Source organism: Tursiops truncatus, chromosome 11, assembly GCF_011762595.2.
Source record: "Tursiops truncatus isolate mTurTru1 chromosome 11, mTurTru1.mat.Y, whole genome shotgun sequence".
In the NCBI taxonomy this organism is placed as follows: Eukaryota; Metazoa; Chordata; class Mammalia; order Artiodactyla; family Delphinidae; genus Tursiops; species Tursiops truncatus.
The window spans coordinates 82,371,323-82,389,320 of NC_047044.1; the positions used below are offsets into that span (position 1 = coordinate 82,371,323).

A 17,998-nucleotide genomic window follows, 5' to 3' on the forward strand; every position below is an offset into this window, starting at 1 on the left:
AAGCAAAAAAATTGTAAGTACAATATGATTACAAATGTAGAATTTGCATAGACTACAAAATGAATGGAAGGACTAATACTAAAATGACAGTGGCAGTTAAGAATTAGTAGTCATTTGAGAAGTAGAAATTAGCTCAAGTGTTGGCTTTTGTACCTACAGGAGCTATATGATTAGAGAGGAAAGCAGAACTAAATCAACTCATAAATACTTTTTTAAAAATAAAAATATGACAATAAATAGAATTTCTATTTATTTGAAATATTGAGGCTTTTAAATTATTTTGCTGAAGGGGAATTTGGTTATTTTAGAGATATCTCAAGTAACTGAAGTCATAATATGGTTTTTGCCTAATATGGAAAACAAGGTTATAAGCTTCAGAAAAGAAGTAATTTAATCTTTGGTTGAATTTTCATCAGTGTGAACCTTCAAACATTTTTATTCCACAGTGGAAACACTACATTCAATGTGATGGGAGTCCTGATCCTTCAATATCCCAAGAAATTAATACTTTTATTAGCTTGTGGAAAGAGGAAACCAATGAGACTTTTGAGGCAGTGACTGCGAAGAGTAAACTAGTGCTAAATGTAAGTATTTAAGTATTATTCTGTAATTTTAAATTATGTAAATTACAATTGTCTGATATTGACTCTAAAACTAGAAATAAAGTATTTTTCAGTTAATAACACTACTACTTCCTTGGCCGTGGAGAAACATATTTGCTCATCTTTTTGTTTTCTTTTTTATTTTTGCCACTCCTAAAAACCTCTTGCCACCTTAGGTAAGATCAGCCTAACATAAATTTGAAATAGTAACTGTATGTATATCTAATTCAAGAAAATATCAAGTTGCATCCATTTATGTAGATAATTCAAGTGCAAAAATGTATGATTTTATCCTCAGCCAGAATTGTGCACTATTCAGTGATTCACTACACATATTTTTTTTAATGTTAACTATGAGCCAGGCACCTCTTTTAAGCACCGGAAGTACAAAGATGAATAAGAATATCCTACCTTCTGTTTCTGCAAATAGAATGGATAGGCTAACCTGAGGAGCTACCACATTACAAATGCACTTAAAAATGCTAGGGAAAAAAATTTAACGACATTTAAATCCACTGCCTAGCTCAAAAGAAGGCAAAGGAGAATCTTGGAGGCCATAAAACAATTCAGAAAAGTGGGCAAGTCTCAAAGTCAGTGGCCTCCCAGAGAGTGTCTGTTTGTTAACCCCTGGTGGCTTAGCACTGGTTTAAAGGGAAATCAGGAGGCAAAGCTTAGGGTACAAGGAAGGTAGCAAGTTGGATCAGAGACGCTTTTATGGCTGGGAACCTCAAAAAGGTAATGTGGATAAATAGGGGAAAACCTGCTTTGCAAAGGGAGATGATAAGAGCTTGATTGGCTCACGTTTAGCTTAATGAAGGGAAAACAAAAATGTCTCTACTGAGAATTCTTAATAGTGAGTGAGTCAGGAGTTAGATTGAAGAATTTATCAGAATACGGCACAGAGAGATAAAGAGATGAAAAATATCAAAGAGTAGTTAACAGACATGTATGATGGAGCAAAAAGGACTAAATGTATATTGACAGGGAGTACCAGAAGGAGACAGAGAGATATAGAAGACGGAGGGAGAGACAATATTCAAAGAGATAGTGGCTGACGATTTTCCAGAATCCTCAGAAACCCAACAAATCCCAAGTTAGGATACAAAGAAAGGAATCCACACTTAGACACACCTACATAATATCAGAAACTAGAAGGAATTCACTCCTCTTGGTCCTTTTATCCTCTAATGCTTTTTGTTTCCATTTCTGCCATGTTGTGCTTCTTGTCACTGTGGTTTACTTCTTCTCCATGTTGCTATAAAATGGAATAACTCCAGACTGTTAAGGTCATAACTTGCTCGCCTAATTTAATCTGGAAAACAAGCTTATGAGATTCATTTTACATATGAAGAAACGGGTTGTGACTTGCTTACGGTCCCCTATGAGACCTTAGATGGGCATTACTCTGACTTTCCAAAGACTCCAAAGAGCCTCCCATGAAGTATTTGGATGCTAATGGATTCATCATACAGTATTCTTGCCATTGCATATTCTCTCTCCCAGGGAGGCTGCCATAGCGTGATGCTGGTCCAGGAATCTGCTGCACTTTGAATAGCAGGAAGGCAGCAGGAAGTAGTACTAAAGTTCACCAGTGATGAGCTGGATGTGACACCTTCCTGTTATGAATGTGGGATACAGAAGCAGAAGTAATGAATAGTAGGGAAGATGAGAAAAGGATATGTGAAACAAAACAGGAGATAGATGAGTAGAGTAATCAATAATAATAGGAAACTAAAGCAGGAAGCCACAAGATGAACAGAAAGAATTGGATAGCAGTGATCGCATGGTAAACACCAAGTTCCAAATTATCAAATTTATTTATTTGACAAACTCTTATATAATATTTACTATGCCAGGCTTTCTCAGCCTGGTTCAGTTTATTCATGTTGTTGCTGAATTCCCCCCAATAACCCTGTGAGGTATGCACCATTATCCCCATTTTACAAACAAAGAAGGCGAGGCACCAGAGATGTTAAATAACTTGCCCCAAATCACACCACTGGTAAGAGGTGGCAAGGATGGAAGCCCAGCTTTCTGGCTTGAGCCCATACTACTCAGCTATCTCTCTTAATTTAGAAATTTTCTGTATGTTATCTATGTCAGTGTTCAAAATTAAATTTTGCTATTAGTTGTTCCTTGATCATGCTGTACATTAATTTCTCCCAACACTGTAAATATCTCTCCACTTTCTTCCTGTTTGTGTGATTTCTGAGAAGTTGGATATAATTCTTAACTTTGTTCCTCTAAAGGTAAGGTGTTTTTTTCCCTTTAGCTGCTGTCAGTTTTTCTTTATCTTTGATTTTCTGTATTTTGAAAATGGTATGCTTAAATAGGGGTTTTTTTTGGCATTTATCTTGCTTGGTGTTCTCTGAGCTTCCTGGATCTGTGGTTTGGTGTCTGACATTAGTTTGGGGGAAATTCTCAGTCATTATTATTTCAAATATTTCTTCTGTTCCTTTCTCTTTCTTTTCCTTCTGGTATTTCCATTTTGTGTGTGCTTCCTTTTTTTTGTAGTTGTCCCAAGGTCCTTGGATATTCTGTTCTGTTTTTTTAATTCCTTGTTCTCTTTGCTTTTTGGTCTTTTGAGGATTCTATTGATAAATCCTCTTGCTCAGAGATTCCTTTCTCAGCTGTGTCCACTTAAGGAGTAAGTCTTTCAAAGGCATTCTTCATTTCTGTTGCAGTGTTTACAATCTCTAGCATTTCCTTTTGGTTCTTTCTTAGGATTTCCATCTCTCTGCTTTACATCACCCATCTATTCTTGCATGCTGAATACTTCATCCATTAGAGCCCTTAGCATATTAAAAACAGGTGTTTTAAATTCCTGGTTTGATCATTATAATATCCTGCCATGTCTGGTTCTGATGTTTGCTCTGTCTCTTCAAATTGTGGTTTTTACCTTTTGGTATGCCTTGTAATTTTTTCTTGATAGCCAGACATGATGTACTGGGTAAAAAGAACTGCTGTAAATAAGCCTTTAATAATGTGGTGGTGAGGCAGGTTGGGAGAGGGCAAGAGTTCTGTAGTCCTGTGATTAGGTCTGTCTTTAAGTAAGCCTATGCCTCTGGATGGTGAACTTCACAAGCGTTTTTAATTTTTCTTATCCCATCTTAGGTGAGAGGGAATGGCTAGAGCCAGCTGGAGTTGGGCATTTCCTTTCCCCCAGGTGAGTTAGGCTCTGATAAAATTCCAGCAGGTTAGGCTCTAGTTAATTAATTTCCCCTGAGATCAAGCCTTGTTAAGAACAGAGCGCTCTGTCCTATTTCAAAATGCTTCCTTGCCCCCTCCTCCTGCCAGAAGCGGGAGGGAATTTCTTTCCCCCATATTTATTGTGGGGACCTGGTTGAGCTCCTGCAGGTAAGTCTCATAATACTATGGGCTCTCACGCTCCCATGACTTCATTCTCCGGGAGGATTTTTTTTTTTAACTTATTTTTATTTATTTTTGGCTGTGTTGGGTCTTTGTTGCTGTGCATGGGCTTTCTCTAGTTGCACCAAGCGGGGCCTACTCTTCGTTGTGGTGCGTGGGCTTCTCATAGCGGTGGCTTCTCTTGTTGCAGAGCTCTAGGCACACGGGCTTCAGCAATTGTGGCATGCGGGCTTAGTAGTTGTGGCACGCGGGCTCAGTAGTTGTGGCACATGGACTTAGTTGCTCTATGGCATGTGGGATCTTCCCGGACCAGGGCTTGAACCCGTGTCCTGTGCATTGGCAGGCGGATTCTTAACCACTGCACCACCAGGGAAGCCCCCCACCCCGGGAGTTTTTAACTCTCAGAATTGTCCACCGTGAGTTCCCAGCAATTCATCGTTTGCAGTTTGGGTTTACAGACCTGGCACTGGTTCCTGCAGTTTTTTCTGCTCCTGACACTCTGCTCTGATAAACTGACTCCCTGTGTTCACCTGTAGGTCTCTCCAATCTTGGGGACAGGGATTTGCTCTGTGTCCTCACCTCTTTTATGGATCAAAGAATAGTGGTTGGTTTTTCAGTCTGTTCAGCTTTTCACTTGTTAGGATTGAGTGGCATCTTCCAAGCTCCTTACTGGTGGAACCAGGTTGCCTTAGTTTCCTCGTCTATAATATAGGCACAATAAACAGTACCTACCTTATAGAGTTATGATGAGGATGAAATGGATTAAAACATTTAAAGCATTTAGAACAGTTCCTGGCAAATAGTAAGCATTCAGTAAATGTTAGTAATTCTCCTCCTCTTCCTCTTTCTCCTCACTCTCTTCCTCCTCATCATATTGTTATTGTTTCTATTGTTCCACAGTCTTAAGTAGTGACAAGCTGTGCCTCCTCTATCAGCTTGCTAATGACAGCTCTGTTACACATATTATAGAATTCTTTTTGTTTTGTTTTTTTTTTTGCGGTACGCAGGCCTCTCACTGTTGTGGCCTCTCCCGTTGCAGAGCACAGGCTCCAGACGCACAGGCTCAGCGCCCATGGCTCACAGGCCCAGCCACTCCGTGGCATGTGGGATCTTCCCGGACCAGGGCACGAACCCATGTCCCCTGCATCGGCAGGGGGACTCTCAACCACTGCGCCACCAGGGAAGCCCTAGAATTCTTATAGTGGAGTTTTGGGAGGAAATATTTTATTTTTCCAGGATCTTAAATAATAGAATAAATACAGGAAAGTATTTTTATATGTTTTACTGGTGATGTGTTCCTCAATTCAAAAGTGATAAAACATCCCCCATTTCACTTTTCCTTTGTGTGTCAGATTACTTTCATCGTAAATTTTTACTTTATATTCTTACTTTTACTTATAGTTAATTGAGAAATTGAAGTTAATTTTATTGGAAACTCCATCATATGATTTGCAAGAGAAAAATATAATACAGTACCAAGGATCAATTCTAGAACTGCAAGAGCTCCTTCATCTTAAGTTTAACATAGCCACAGAAATACTTCTCAGAGTAAGTGTGATATTTTGCTTTATATGTTATTATTGACTTTTGTAAGAGTTAAGATTTTATGTTATATAATTTTTAAAGTCCAGTGTCCTTTATCTTTTTGAAGATTTAAAAGGTTATGGAAAAGTCAGTAGAACAATTTAAGGCACATGTATTTATCCAGATTTAACAACTGTGAATATTTTATTTTTAAAGAAATGAAACATTATCAGTGTAGCTAAAGTCTAGATTTGTTTCTTATACTTGCTAAAGTTTACCAGGACCATTATGAAAATAAATTCACAAAACCTTGTATGTTAGCTATACACTCTAGATAAATCAGTTGACACAAGATTACAATTACTGGTAGTCACTCTATTTTTCCCAAATATCTTAGCACTAATGATAATATTCAAATAATCATAGAGCCATTGTTATACCTAAGAAAATTAATAATAATTCCATAATGTATTCCAATATCCAGTCCACATTTAAATTTTCCCTAATATTCCATGAATATCTTCTATAGCTGTTTCTGTTTTGTTTTGTTTTTTAAATCAGAAAACAGTGTAAGGTCACACCTTGCTTTTGGCTATTTTCTCTCTTGGTTTCTTTTGGTCTAGAACACAATCACCTTTATAGGCTTGGCAGAATATGTTCTAATTATACAAAGAACTGTAAAGAAGGCTTATTGTTAAGTTTATTCTTGGCAGTAATAGTCATATTATAATTTTGCAGCTATTTTTATCTATATTGTAAGAAAAAGCCAGTAAGGAAATGTATTATAATTATTAGTGATCAAGATTTTTATTCTAAGAGAAAAAAGATATATAGAAGAAAAGAAGATTGGAAAAAAATACCATAATGTTAAATTTGTAATGGAAGTATCAGTATGAAACAGATTCCTTTTTATTCCATAAAAAGGAACCAGGTCTAATTGTGGTAAATGGCTGATTCGAGTTTGGGGCAGGGAAAGTGAAAGATAAGGTTGTTATTGAAAGATGAGTTTGAGTTATCTTGTGCTAGAAAACAAGTAAATACTCAAAGACTAATGGAGTAGTAGCCAAAGAGACAGAACTAGCTTAAAGAAGCTCCCAGTGATCAACTTGGGGATAATTTGAACATCAGAAATAATAATGACTATAATTGGTTATAGCAGGCATCCCCAACCCCTGGGTCGAGGACTGGTACTGGTCCGTGGCCTGTTAGGAACAGGGCCACACAGCAGGAGGTAAGTGGTGCGTGAGCGAGCGAAGCTTCATCTGCCGCTCCCCATCGCTTCCCATCGCTCACATTACCGCCTGAACCATTCCCCACCACCACCCCAGTCCGTGGAGAAATTGTCTTCCACGAAACCGGTCCCTGGTGCCAACAAGGTTGGGGACCTCTGGATTATAGAACCTTGAATAAAATAAAAATTCATGAGTCTATAGTGATATTCCAAAATGGAAAGGGGAAAGTGGAGTGGCGGGTAGAGAGAACAGTTCTTTACAGAAGAATACCACCTGATGAATGTGGAAGGAATGATCCGTAAGATAATAACCATTTTTCAATCCCCAATGTAATAATTGATAAGGATCATCAGTGGCTACCTCAATAAGTAGGTGAAAAGTTTAGGAACACATTATTCTCATAGTGCCAAAGTATTAGACCACAGATTACTTACTGACTAGGATAAATGTACTTTGCAAGGGGAGGTGGGGGTAGTCACCACATTAACTAAGTGATCAAGTCCACATTGCTAACAGTATACATCATATGCCTCCTGATAGCATGCAATGTGAGGAACACAACGTTACCTGTTGTGCCTTCTTGCCGAAAATTGTTCATCTAATCTGATTAAACCTACCTAGACCTAACTTCCTGTGTACAAAAAATAAAGGGAATAGAGGAGCAAGTTAAACCATGAGGAAACAGCTAGATAAATTCACAATGTAGAACAGTTCTTCAAGGCAATTATCCTGGGCACTTCAAAAAGTTAATGTCATAGAAAAAAAAAAGTGTGGGAGAACAATCACTTTTATTTCTTTTTTTTTTCTTTTCTTTTTTTTCTTTTTTGGCCACACTGGCACAGCTTGCAGGATCTTAGTTCCCCAGCCAGGGATCAAACCTGTGCCTCGTGAAATGGAAGTATAGGGTCCTAACCCCTGGACCACCAGGGAATTCCCAGAACAATCACTTAAAAAAAAAAAAAGCAATAAATTCAACTCCCAGGACATTTAAATTTTTACATTATAGGAACCAAATACATATTGACTTATTTAAGCCCTTTGAAAGAGCTAATATCTTAAGCAGTAGGCATCAAGCTATGTTAGTCTTTATAAAAGAATTCTTAAGAACATCCTTAAATTGTGTGTTTAATGTTGATTATCGAGTATTGGACTAGTAAAACACATGACTCATCTGGATATTTTGTTTTCTAAACTTGGTATGTTCAGAAATAGGCTAACTTTTGCAGTAGCATAATCTACATTTTAATAAGGTAAGGATAAAGAAGCATGTATATAGTTAAAATGAAAAGTCACAAATAATGTTAAAATTGAAAAGGGTAACCTAAGAGTAATCCACAAGTGCTACCTGGGAATACAGGAGCAACTTCAATCCTTAGACACCGTAAGAGAAACTGAGTAGTAAATGGGGAGCACATTTAATTGAGTAAATATGTTTTTGTTGTTTAGAGAATTTTTAAAAACAATTCTTTGTTATTTTGATTGAACCTTATTTTTACCCAAATTTCTCTTTTCTTTTTATTTTTTTCAAGGTTTCTTTTTTAATTATTATTTACTTTTTGGCTGCGTTGGGTCTTTGTTGCTGTGCGTGGACTTTCTCCAGTTGCGGCGAGTGGGGGCTACTCTTTGTTGCAGTGCGCCAGGCTTCTCATTGCGGTGGCTTCTCTTGTTGAGGAGCACCGGCTCTAGGCGCGCGGGCTTCAGTAGGTGTGGCTCGCGAGCTGTAGAATGCAGGCTCAGTAGTTGTGGCGCACAGGCTTAGTTGCTCTTCGGCATGTGGGATCTTCCCAGAACAGGGATCAAACCCGTGTCCCCCGCATTGGCAGGCGGATTCTTAACCACTGCGCCACCAGGGAAGTCCCCAAATTACTCTTTTAATATTGAAGGGAATCCAACACCTAAGTGATGAAGTAACTTATCTAAATTGCGTAATTTATGAGGCCGCTAATCTTAATAATGTTTTCTTTTTCTCTTACAGCAAGCTAGTACTTTAGCAGATCTGGACAGTGGAAACATGGAAAAAGTCATTCGAGATGAAAATGTTACCGTATATGTATGGGCAAACCTCAAGAAGAATCCAAGGTATTCCCATGGGTGATACTATAGGTCTGAAGACATTATATAGTCACATGACCAAGCAGATGCCTGTTGCATTACAGCATGGCATACTTACAAAAACCCATGTTAGAAAGTCAGCCACCTGGGGTTTGACTCAGAGACCTGCCATTTATCTTAGGCAAGTTATTTAGCCTTGTTATGCCTCAGTATATCAACAGTGAAATGATTATATCACTTAACTTAATAGGATTGGGCTGAGGATTAAATGTTAACACATGTAAAGGTCATACATAGTGTGGTGTCTAGCACAAATATACACTGACTAAATATCAGGGTCTTCCTCTTCTTTTCACCCACTTAACCTCCCTCCCCACCAAAAAGTAGAAGTAGTAGGTGCTCTCTACATGGCAGTCTGAAACTTTTGAAAGATGTATCTTTTGTGAACTGTTAATGCTTTCAAAAAAGAATACTTTTCATATTTATTATTTTTTAGATAATTTAAGTGATGTTTCCCTGATTGTTTTCAACAAAGTAATATCATTCTGAGGAATGATAGAGATACTGATAAATTCACGATCACTTGGTTGCTGCTTTATCTCAAACATTTCAAAATAATTGAGTTAGTATGGCAGCAAGTTTTAGGAAAAAATGATCTGAATAAAAGTTAGGAGGCCTAGGTTCTGGTCCCAACTCTGAAAAGACTAGTCCTATGACAGTGGAAAGTATTGGATTTTATTTCTGATATTTAGTAAAGGTAAGGAAAAAAGTATTTTCCAAGTTACATTTGCTACAAAATACTCTGTGGTTTAAATCAGAGTCAATATATTAATATAACCTTTTTCATTATAAAATATGTTATATCCAGAAGGATGAAGGAAATTATATAATTTTAAAAGAAGAAAAGTAAAATGAATATCCCTGTATTAACTACCCAGGCTTAAGAAGAGAATTAGATGGCCTCTTTTACTAAGATAAGGAATAGTGGAAGCAGAACAAGTTTTGTTTTACTTTGATGGTGATGTTGAGAGAGCAGGGGGTGGTCAGTATGATGAGCTCAGTGTCAGACTTGTTGAGTTTGAAGTACCTATGACACATCAAAGTGCAACTGTCTGAAAGCATTGAGAGAAATCTGAGTTGGAGACATATTTTGCAGAGTCATACAGATTGATAGTTCTTAACTTTTGGGGAGTCATAGACTCTTGTGAACTTTATTACATATGCTCACACATATGTAAGGGCATTTTTGGACCTTTTAAAGTTCATTCAGGGATGCTTCTTCCCCTAGGAAACATAGAACTCATGTTAAACACTCCTGATAATATAAATAATAATTGAAGTCATAGAAATAATAATATCCAGAGAGGGTATGTAGAGGGAGAAGAAAGAAGGGCTCGGGATGGAGAGTCAAGTAACATCAATGTTTAAGGGATGCTTAGGAAGGAGACCATACAAAGGAAACAGAGAAGGAGCTGCCAGAGATGGAGGAGAAGAGTATAGAGTCATGGATCCCAAGAGAGAGTTCTGAGAAGGTAACATGGGCAACTGGATCCAAATGCTGCAAAGAAAGCAAGTATGGGTCAGGACTCAAAACTGTGGTGAAATTAAAGTGGAGAGAAATACTGCTTAGGTATAAGCTTACAACAGACATAGAATTTTCTAAAGCCTCATCCTTTTTGTTAAATTAATTAACAGGTACAGAAGTATCAGATTCTCTGAGACACAAACTGGATTTGAAATTCCAAGGATATTAGCAACATCTGACATTGCTCTGCGACTCCTACATACTCGCTATGATCATGTCACGCCATTAGGCCCTGTTCCAACAGCATCACAAGAACACACTTCCGCGGTAACTTACTTTGGCAAAGACGAAGTTAAGAGTGTAGAAGCAGCAGTCAGCAAAGATCTCCAAGAAGAGTATAAAGAACAAGAAAATGAGTCTAACTCAGTTCATGAGGAAGAAACAAAAGTTGACGAACAAGGTGGTATTGAAGGACAAACGGTAGGACACTTATTTTTTTTAAATAAGAATTTAATTGCATTTTTTTAATTTTAATTTTTTTGGCTGTGCCGTGCAGCATGTGGGATCTTAGTTCCCCAACCAGAGATCGAACCTGTGCCCCCTGCAGTGGAAGCGTGGAGTCCCAACCGCCAGGGAATTCCCTAAGACACTTTAAATGTACATTTTTTCTTCATGTAACAGGTGTTATAGATTCCCTTCATGCATTCTCAAGATTTTTTCCTAAACAACTAGAAACTGAAAGCTACTTTCTTGCCAATGGCTCAGTTTTGTGTGTGTGTGTGTTTTTCTTGCCTTCTATTCATAGTCACTATTCATAGTTGAGCCTGTTGCTTCCACATCCTAAAGTTGAGGACAGGAATTGCTAATTTTTATTTTAGGTTCACTCCCGAAAAGCTTTGAAGCAATTTAATTTGTGCGTGTTTATTATATTTCACACTCACTTAGGGAACTTGTGATAAATACTTTCACAAACTGAAGGATTATCTTACATTACTCTTACTTCCTCAGCTTTTGGTTTTGTAAGAAAGAATTATATGAAGTAAAAACTGATATTTTTTAAACTGTTATACTCTCTTAAAATTTGACATCTTTTAAAAAAAATTGGACATCTTTAGATATAATATGTTAGTTGAGCAATTTAATAATCATATTCTATTAGTTGGTTTCTGTTCTTTTTTTCTTTCTATTTCAAGGATTTTCAAGCTACTTACTTATTAAGGTAGAATAAATTGTCCCTTTAGAATTTAGTAATACTTTCTCAGAACTGAGCAGCTTTTTGTTTGGCCATGGACAATCTGCATTTTAGGAAGGACCAGGTTTTCCTACAAGTACTTAAGATATGAAGTGTACTGGTTTATTGGTTTGTTTTCTTTAAACACAGGTGAGGGTTAAAAATTAAATTGAATACAAATTTGAAATCAGAATAAGGATTATTAGATATTCTTAGAACATATTTAATTGAAAAATTTCATTTGATTCCACCAGAATCAAAACTTATAATGATTCTACAGCAATATAAAAAATGGATAAGACATGATGGTCAGTACAAAGAACAGTATTTAGAGTATGATTACAATGATGAAAAAATTAAAAAGGCATAAGGAGAGGAGAACCCAGAAACCTGTATATAGCTGATATTTCACAGAGGTGGGAAATAAGTGATTGGTTCTTCTTTAAAAATTTGTCACTTTTAAAGGAATGTTTTTTGAGCAATCTGATAGCTTTTATAATGAAAAAATTCATTTTCCCTCTCAGGTAACGTGGTAGCATTACTAGAGTTCAACAATATTTCCAGTTTTCTTCCCTTTCCTGGACAGGAAGGGAAGAATTACACTGCTCGCCCCCTTGAAATTAGGGGTGACCATGTGACTTGCTTTAGCTAGTAAGATGTGAGTGGAAGTGACACACTGATTTGTAAGAGGGGGGAAACAAAGAATGAGTAAATGGGTGCTGGATGTTACATTATTTAAATGTTCAGTAGAAAATAAAATGAAGACTCATAAACTTACAATAAAATTTGGCGGGATTTGTGACTGAAAATTCATGAAAACAAAGAACAAATTAAAAACTATCAAAATTGTCATATGAAAAGAGTATCTAAAAATGTTTGGTCTTGATCTGATAAAAATATTGAATAACTTCTGCTCCTCAAGTTCCTTGATCATATTTTATGAAAAACCCATCAACAGTTTACCTAAGAATTTGACATTACTAACTTAAAAGTTATGAAACAATAATTAGAAAACATATAATTTGAAATATTACTTGAATTTAGATGCCTAAAGCAATTCTTCCTTATACATGTATGTCTCAGTTAAAGCAGCCTTATGCAGTAATGACTCATTATAGTTCTGTGTATAAAACTACCAAAAATAGTTTTATATTAAATATATCATCATATGAATTCACTATAATACCAAACAGTGCAGTTATATATTTTTCTCCAGGTCTGTCATCTATTAGAGTAAGAAGTCATTTCCTTTACTCTCAGCTGGTGAGCTCAAAGTTACCAAGCTAAGCTTTCCTCAGTTAAATGACCCTTTCCAACGTGTTTAACTATATCTATTTTTTTTCTATTATTCTTTAATGTTTTATTGAACCATTTCAATTTATAATGATGACTACAGGTATACCACTGCTAATGTTGATAATGCCACAAAAGTACATCAAGGAAAAGCATTCTACTGGATGGTAATGCATATTTTATGGAATACTGAAGCTTTTCTCAAATAAGTAGCCTAAAGATCAGACAATTAGTAATATAGCAGAAATAGTTTTACCCTATGAAACTTCACCACAGCCTGGGAAGCTTGACTGAGAATTGTGTGAATGGTACATGGAGGAACCTGGCTGGCAGAACTTTGTTATCAGGGGATTGAAAAAGAGAAAATTGCCTAGCAGATGAGACTAAACTTAATTTAGTTAGCACCCCTGTTTCCAGGAGCCGGTCCTCTCATCACACCAAACAGGTGTGTGTGTAGTTGCTTATGCTTATGGATGTGTGCTCTCCCATCCTTCCAAAACCTCCACGCCATTCTGAAAAGTTAACATGAGTAATGCTGAAGTAAGGATGATTTCCACAGAAGCAGAAGAATCCCATAGTAGTGCCTAAGTGTACCGAGGCAGGTGGGAAAAGCCATCTCCTGTGCTGAAAGAGGATTGTTGGGGCAGGGGGGAGACAGTGGCAGTAAACGGCAGAGAGTGAAGAATCAATCCCCCACCTCAGAACCACTTGCCCTGCTAAGCTGGGGAGGAAAGGAAAGAGAGCTGATAGAAACAATTGTCAGCTGGGCCTCCACTTGTCACTAATTTTGAACAGAGCACATTTGTAGAGCACATTTTGTAAATGTGAGTAGGCTTCAGGGAGCAAAAATCAGTGGAGGGACTTCCCTGGCATCCCAGTGGTTAGGGCTCTGCACTCCTACTGCAGGGGCCACGGGTTCCATCCCTGGTCAGAGAACTAAGATCCCACAAGTGGAGTAGCAAAAAAAAAAAAAAAAATCATTGGATTTATAAAGAGAGTCAGCAGCTCAAAAGAAGGGGATAAAGATAATTTGGTGGAATTTATGGGGAAAAAAGTAAAACAGATGGGGAAAGAAGTAGGAGATCAGTATCTATGTAAAAGAAGTTCCAGAACACAAAGGAAAGGATAAGTTTAATATAATGATTGGCACTGTGACCGCTAGCTAAGATAGGAAATAAATTTCCATTCATACTTCCCTCTACAGACTAAAAAAAAGTAACAGATTTTATTTTTTTTAATATAAAAAAAAAACTAATCAAAGACTCATAAAATAATAAAAGTATTTGAAGAGAATGTAGGGAAGTTATTTTATCATATATACTAAGAAGGTCCTTCTTACTTATTAGTGCATCAAAACCATACAAGAAAAGGAGGTTATGAATTCAAACATTTGTATAGCAAAATAAACCTCACTGTAAACAAACTTGAAAGACAATGGACTGGGAAAAATATTTAAACATATAAAACAAATGGTTAGTATCCTAATATAAAGAACTCATAGCTGCGGAATTGTCTCCAGGCGCAGCTGACGGAAGCCCCATCTCCTCAGGACCCGCTGGGGCTTTGGCTTCTGGAACACGTGGGACTGAGTCCATGCTGACAGCTGGGCTTCGGGACAACTTGGGGTCGAGTCCACACTAACGGAAGCCGGGTCTCCTCAGGACCTGCTGGTGCTTCAGCTTTGGGACATCATGGGGTCCATTTCTCTCTAACAGGAGCCTGGTCTCCTCAGGACCTGCTGGGACGTGATGTCACTAAGGGAAAAGGCCGCACTGCACAGCATGGGGGACCCTAGTTCCCTGACCAGGGATTGAACCCACACACCCTGCAGTGGAAGCGTGAATTCCAAACCACTGGACTGCCAGGGAAGTCCCGGTCCTTTATTATAAAAAGGTTGCCCTCGAGAAGCAAGAAGAACTACAGTCCTTCAGCCTGTGGAACAAAAACCACATTCACAGAAAGATAGACAAGATGAAAAGGCAGAGGACTATGTACCAGATGAAGGAACAAGATAAAACCCCAGAAAAACAACTAATGAAGTGGAGATAAGCAACCTTCCAGGAAAAGAATTCAGAATAATGATGGTGAAGATGATCCAGGACCTCGGAAAAAGCATGGAGGCAAAGATCAAGAAGATGCAAGAAATGTTTAACAAAGACCTAGAAGAATTAAAGAACAAACAAACAGATGAACAATACAATAACTGAAATGAAAACTACACTAGAAGGAATCAATAGCAGAATAACTGAGGCAGAAAAACAGATAAGTAACCTGGAAGACAGAATGATGGAATTCACTGCTGTGGAACAGAATAAAGAAAAAAGAATGAAAAGAAATGAAGACAGCCTAAGAGACCTCTGGGACAACATTAAACGCAACAACATTCGCATTATAGGGGTCCCAGAAGGAGAAGAGAGAGAGAAAGCACCTGAGAAAATATTTGAAGAGATTATAGTCGAAACTTCCCTAACATGGGAAAGGAAATAGCCACCCAAGTCCAGGAAGTGCAGAGAGTCCCATACAGGATAAACCCAAGGAGAAACACACCGAGACACATAGTAATCAAATTGACAAAAATTAAAGACAAAGAAAAATTACTGAAAGCAGCAAGGGTAAAACGACAAATAACATACAAGGGAACTCCCATAAGGTTAACAGCTGATTTCTCAGCAGAAACTCTACAAACCAGAAGGGAGTGGCACAATATACTTAAAGTGATGAAAGGGAAGGACCTACAACCAAGATTACTCTACCCAGCAAGGATCTCATTCAGATTGGATGGAGAAATCAAAAGCTTTACAGACAAGCAAAAGCTAAGAGAATTCAGGACCACCAAACCAGCTCTACAACAAATGTTAAAGGAACTTCTCTAAGTGGGAAACACAAGAGAGGAAAAGGACCTACAAAAACAAACCCAAAACAATTAAGAAAATGGTCATAGGAACATACATATTGATAATTACCTTAAACGTGAATGGATTAAATGCTCCAACCAAAAGACACAGGCTCGCTGAATGGATACAAAAATAAGACCCATATATATGCGGTCTACAGGAGACCCACTTCAGACCTAGGGACACATACAGGCTGAAAGTGAGGGGATGGAAAAAGATATTCCATGCAAATGGAAATCAAAAGAAAGCTGGAGTAGCAATACTCACATCAGATAAAATAGACTTCAAAATAAAGAATGCTACAAGAGACAAGGAAGGACACTACATAATGATCAAGGGATCAATCCAAGAAGAAGATATAACAATTATAAATATATATGCACCCAACATAGGAGCACCTCAATACATAAGGCAACTGCTAACAGCTCTAAAAGGGGAAATCAACAGTAACACAATAATAGTGGGGGACTTTAACACCTCACTTACACCAATGGAAAGATCATTCAAAATGAAAATAAATAAGGAAACAGAGGCTTTAAATGACACAATAGACCAGATAGATTTAATTGATATTTATAGGACATTCCATCCAAAAACAGCAGATGACACTTTCTTCTCAAGTGCGCACAGAATGTTCTCCAGGATAGATCACATCTTGGGTCACAAATCAAGCCTCAGTAAATTTAAGAAAATTGAAATCATATCAGGCATCTTTTCTGACCACAACACTATGAGATTAGAAATGAATTACAGGGAAAAAAACGTAAATAATACAAACACATGAAGGCTAAACAATACGTTACTAAATAACCAAGAGATCACTGAAGAAATCAAAGAGGAAATCAGAAAATACGTAGATATCAATGTCAATGAAAACACGACAATCCAAAACCTATGGTATGCAGCAAAAGGAGTTCTAAGAGGGAAGTTTATAGCTATACAAGCCTACCTCAAGAAACAAAAAAAATATCTCTAATAAACAATCTAACCTTACACCTAAAGGAACTGGAGAAAGAAGAACAAACAAAACCCAAAGTTAACAGAAGGAAAGAAATCATAAAGATCAGAACAGAAATACATGAAATAGAAACAAAGAAAACAGTAGCAAAGATCAATAAAATTAAAAGCTGTTCTTTGAGAAGATAAACAAAATTCACAAACCATTAGCCAGACTCATCAAGAAGAAGAGGGAGAGGACTCAAATCAATAAAATTAGAAATGAAAAAGGAGAAGTTACAACACACACTGCAGAAATACAAAGCATCCAAGAAATGACTACAAGCAACTCTATGCCAATAAAATGGACAACCTGGAAGAAATAGACAAATTCTTAGAAAGGTATAACCTTCCAAGACTGAACCAGGAAGAAATAGAAAATATGAACAGACCAATCACAAGTAATGAAATTGAAACTGTGATTAAAAATCTTCCAACAAACAAAAGTCCAGGACCAGATGGCTTCACAGGTGAATTCTATCAAACATTTAGAGAAGAGCTAACACCCATCCTTCTCAAAATCTTCCAAAAAATTGCAGAGGAAGGAACACTCCCAAACTCATTCTATGAGGCCACCACCACCCTGATACCAAAACCAGACAAAGATACTACAAAAAAAGAAAATTATAGACCAATATCACTGATGAATATAGATGCAAAACTCCTCAACAAAATACTATCAAACAGAATCCAACAACACATTAAAAGGATCATACACCATAATCAAGTGGGATTTATCCCAGGAATGCAAAGATTCTTCAATATATGCAAATCAATCAATGTGACACACCATATTGACAAATTGAAGAAAAACCATATGATCATCTCGATAGATGCAGAAAAAGCTTTTGACAAAATTCAACACCGATTTATGATAAAAACCTCCAGAAAGTGGGCATAGAGGGAACCTACCTCGACATAATAAAGGCCATATACGGCAAACCGACAGTAAACATCATTCTCAATGGTGAAAAACTGAAAGCATTTCCTCTAAGATTAGGAACAAGACAAGGATGTCCACTCTCACCACTATTATTCAACATAGTTTTGGAAGTCCTAGCCACGGCAGTCAGAGGAGGAAAAGAAAAAAAAAGGAATACAAATTGGAAAAGAAGAAGTAAAACATGTCATCACAGCAGATGACATGATACTATACATAGAGAATCCTAAAGATGACACCAGAAAACTGCGAGAGCTAATTGATGAATTTGGTAAAGTTGCAGGATACAAAATTAATGCACAGAAATCTCTTGCTTTCCTATACACAAATGATGAAAAAT

General features: G+C 37.2%; 1 protein-coding gene across 8 annotated transcripts in view; it reads left to right on the forward strand.

Moving 5' to 3' along the window:
- DNAI7 (dynein axonemal intermediate chain 7) overlaps positions 1-17,998 on the forward strand; it is a 74,535-nt gene that overhangs the window by 21,624 nt on the left and 34,913 nt on the right. For 7 of the 8 annotated variants that reach the window (XM_019936392.3, XM_073788958.1, XM_073788956.1 and 4 more), the window contains 4 exons: positions 447-584; positions 5,373-5,519; positions 8,703-8,806; positions 10,475-10,784. In XM_019936392.3, the coding sequence (XP_019791951.2) occupies positions 447-584; positions 5,373-5,519; positions 8,703-8,806; positions 10,475-10,784 (699 nt within the window). Of the gene's footprint in view, positions 1-446; positions 585-3,716; positions 3,769-5,372; positions 5,520-8,702; positions 8,807-10,474; positions 10,785-17,998 lie in introns of those variants that run through there. The other variant, XM_073788959.1, reaches the window with a different exon arrangement.